Genomic DNA, 1,349 nt, shown 5'->3' with positions numbered 1-1,349 from the left:
CTCGCCGACTTCGACGCCGGCTGGTGCGGCATCGACGACGACTGCGAGGATTCGACGTCGTGGTTCATCAACGACAACCCCTCGAAGGACTGCGCGCTCGTCGCCAAGAACCCGGACGGCCGCTGCGACAAGACGAACGGCGACGGCGTCGAGGGCTGGGACGCCTGCCCCGTCTCCTGCGGCACGTGCGACGCGACGCCCGCGCCGACGTCGTGGTGCCAGGACAGCGGCTCCTGGCACATGGCGGGCAGCCCGCACAAGGACTGCGACTACGTCATGAAAAACCCCGACTCCAGATGCAAGAAGAAGGACGACCACGACGTCAAGGCGAAGCACGCGTGCCACGCGAGCTGCGACACGTGCGACCTCCTCGAGGACGAGGACGAGGACGAGGACGACGACCCGGACTGCCAGGACTCGACGACCTGGTACCGCAACCACCCGTCCAAGGACTGCGACCACGTCGCCAAGAGCCCGGACACGCGCTGCGCCAAGGACAACGACGACGGCGTCTTCGCGTCGGTGGCCTGCCCGAAAGCGTGCGGCACGTGCGACGAGACGCCCGCGCCGACGGGGAGCTGCCAGGACAGCGGCTCCTGGTACATGGCGGGCAGCCCGCACAAGGACTGCGACTACGTCATGAAGAACATGGACAGCCGCTGCAAGAAGAAGGACGACCACGACGTCAAGGCGAAGCACGCGTGCCCCGTGAGCTGCGACACGTGCGACCTCGTCGAGGACGAGGACGAGGACGAGGACGAGGACGACGGCCACGACCACGGCGACGACCCGGACTGCCAGGACTCGACGACCTGGTACCGCAACCACCCGTCCAAGGACTGCGACCACGTCGCCAAGAACCCGGACACGCGCTGCGCCAAGGACAACGACGACGGCGTCCTCGCGTCGGTGGCCTGCCCGGCCGCGTGCGACATGTGTGGCTGGGTTGTTTAAGATCCCGGATCGAATGGCGCGGATCGGATTCGAGAAAATCGATGGTAAAGAGGGCTTTGGCAGTGGTGATGGGCACCTTTGGCAAGCTCTACTATGATCTCGGCCGCGGCGCCATGGCCACCGTGACCGATTTGCAAAATTCTTGTTGCATCTGAAAGCCGGCACCGCCGTCTTGCGCGCAGAGCCACTAACTCAAAAACTTCAAGAGCCTCACAAATCCGGTTTTTTATTCAACCCAGCCACATGTGCGACGCGACGCCTGCGCCGACGTCGAGCTGCCGGGACAGCGGCTCCTGGTACATGGCGGGCACTGGCAGCCCGCACAAGGACTGCGACTACGTCATGAAAAACCCCGACTCCAGATGCAAGAAGAAGGACGACCACGGCGTGAAAGC

The 1,349-nt window shown here is 64.6% G+C and overlaps 1 protein-coding gene across 1 annotated transcript; it reads left to right on the top strand.

The window, feature by feature from the left end:
• Positions 1–1,349, top strand: AURANDRAFT_72850 (hypothetical protein; the record flags this gene model as incomplete). Its single annotated transcript, XM_009044588.1, has 2 exons — positions 1–935; positions 1,200–1,349. Coding segments are annotated over 2 exons (843 nt in total), but the record flags the coding sequence as incomplete, so codon positions are not given.

The sequence above is a fragment of the Aureococcus anophagefferens genome, assembly GCF_000186865.1.
Source record: "Aureococcus anophagefferens unplaced genomic scaffold AURANscaffold_488, whole genome shotgun sequence".
NCBI classification, from domain to species: Eukaryota; class Pelagophyceae; order Pelagomonadales; family Pelagomonadaceae; genus Aureococcus; species Aureococcus anophagefferens.
This window is presented reverse-complemented; position numbering and strand designations above follow the sequence as displayed.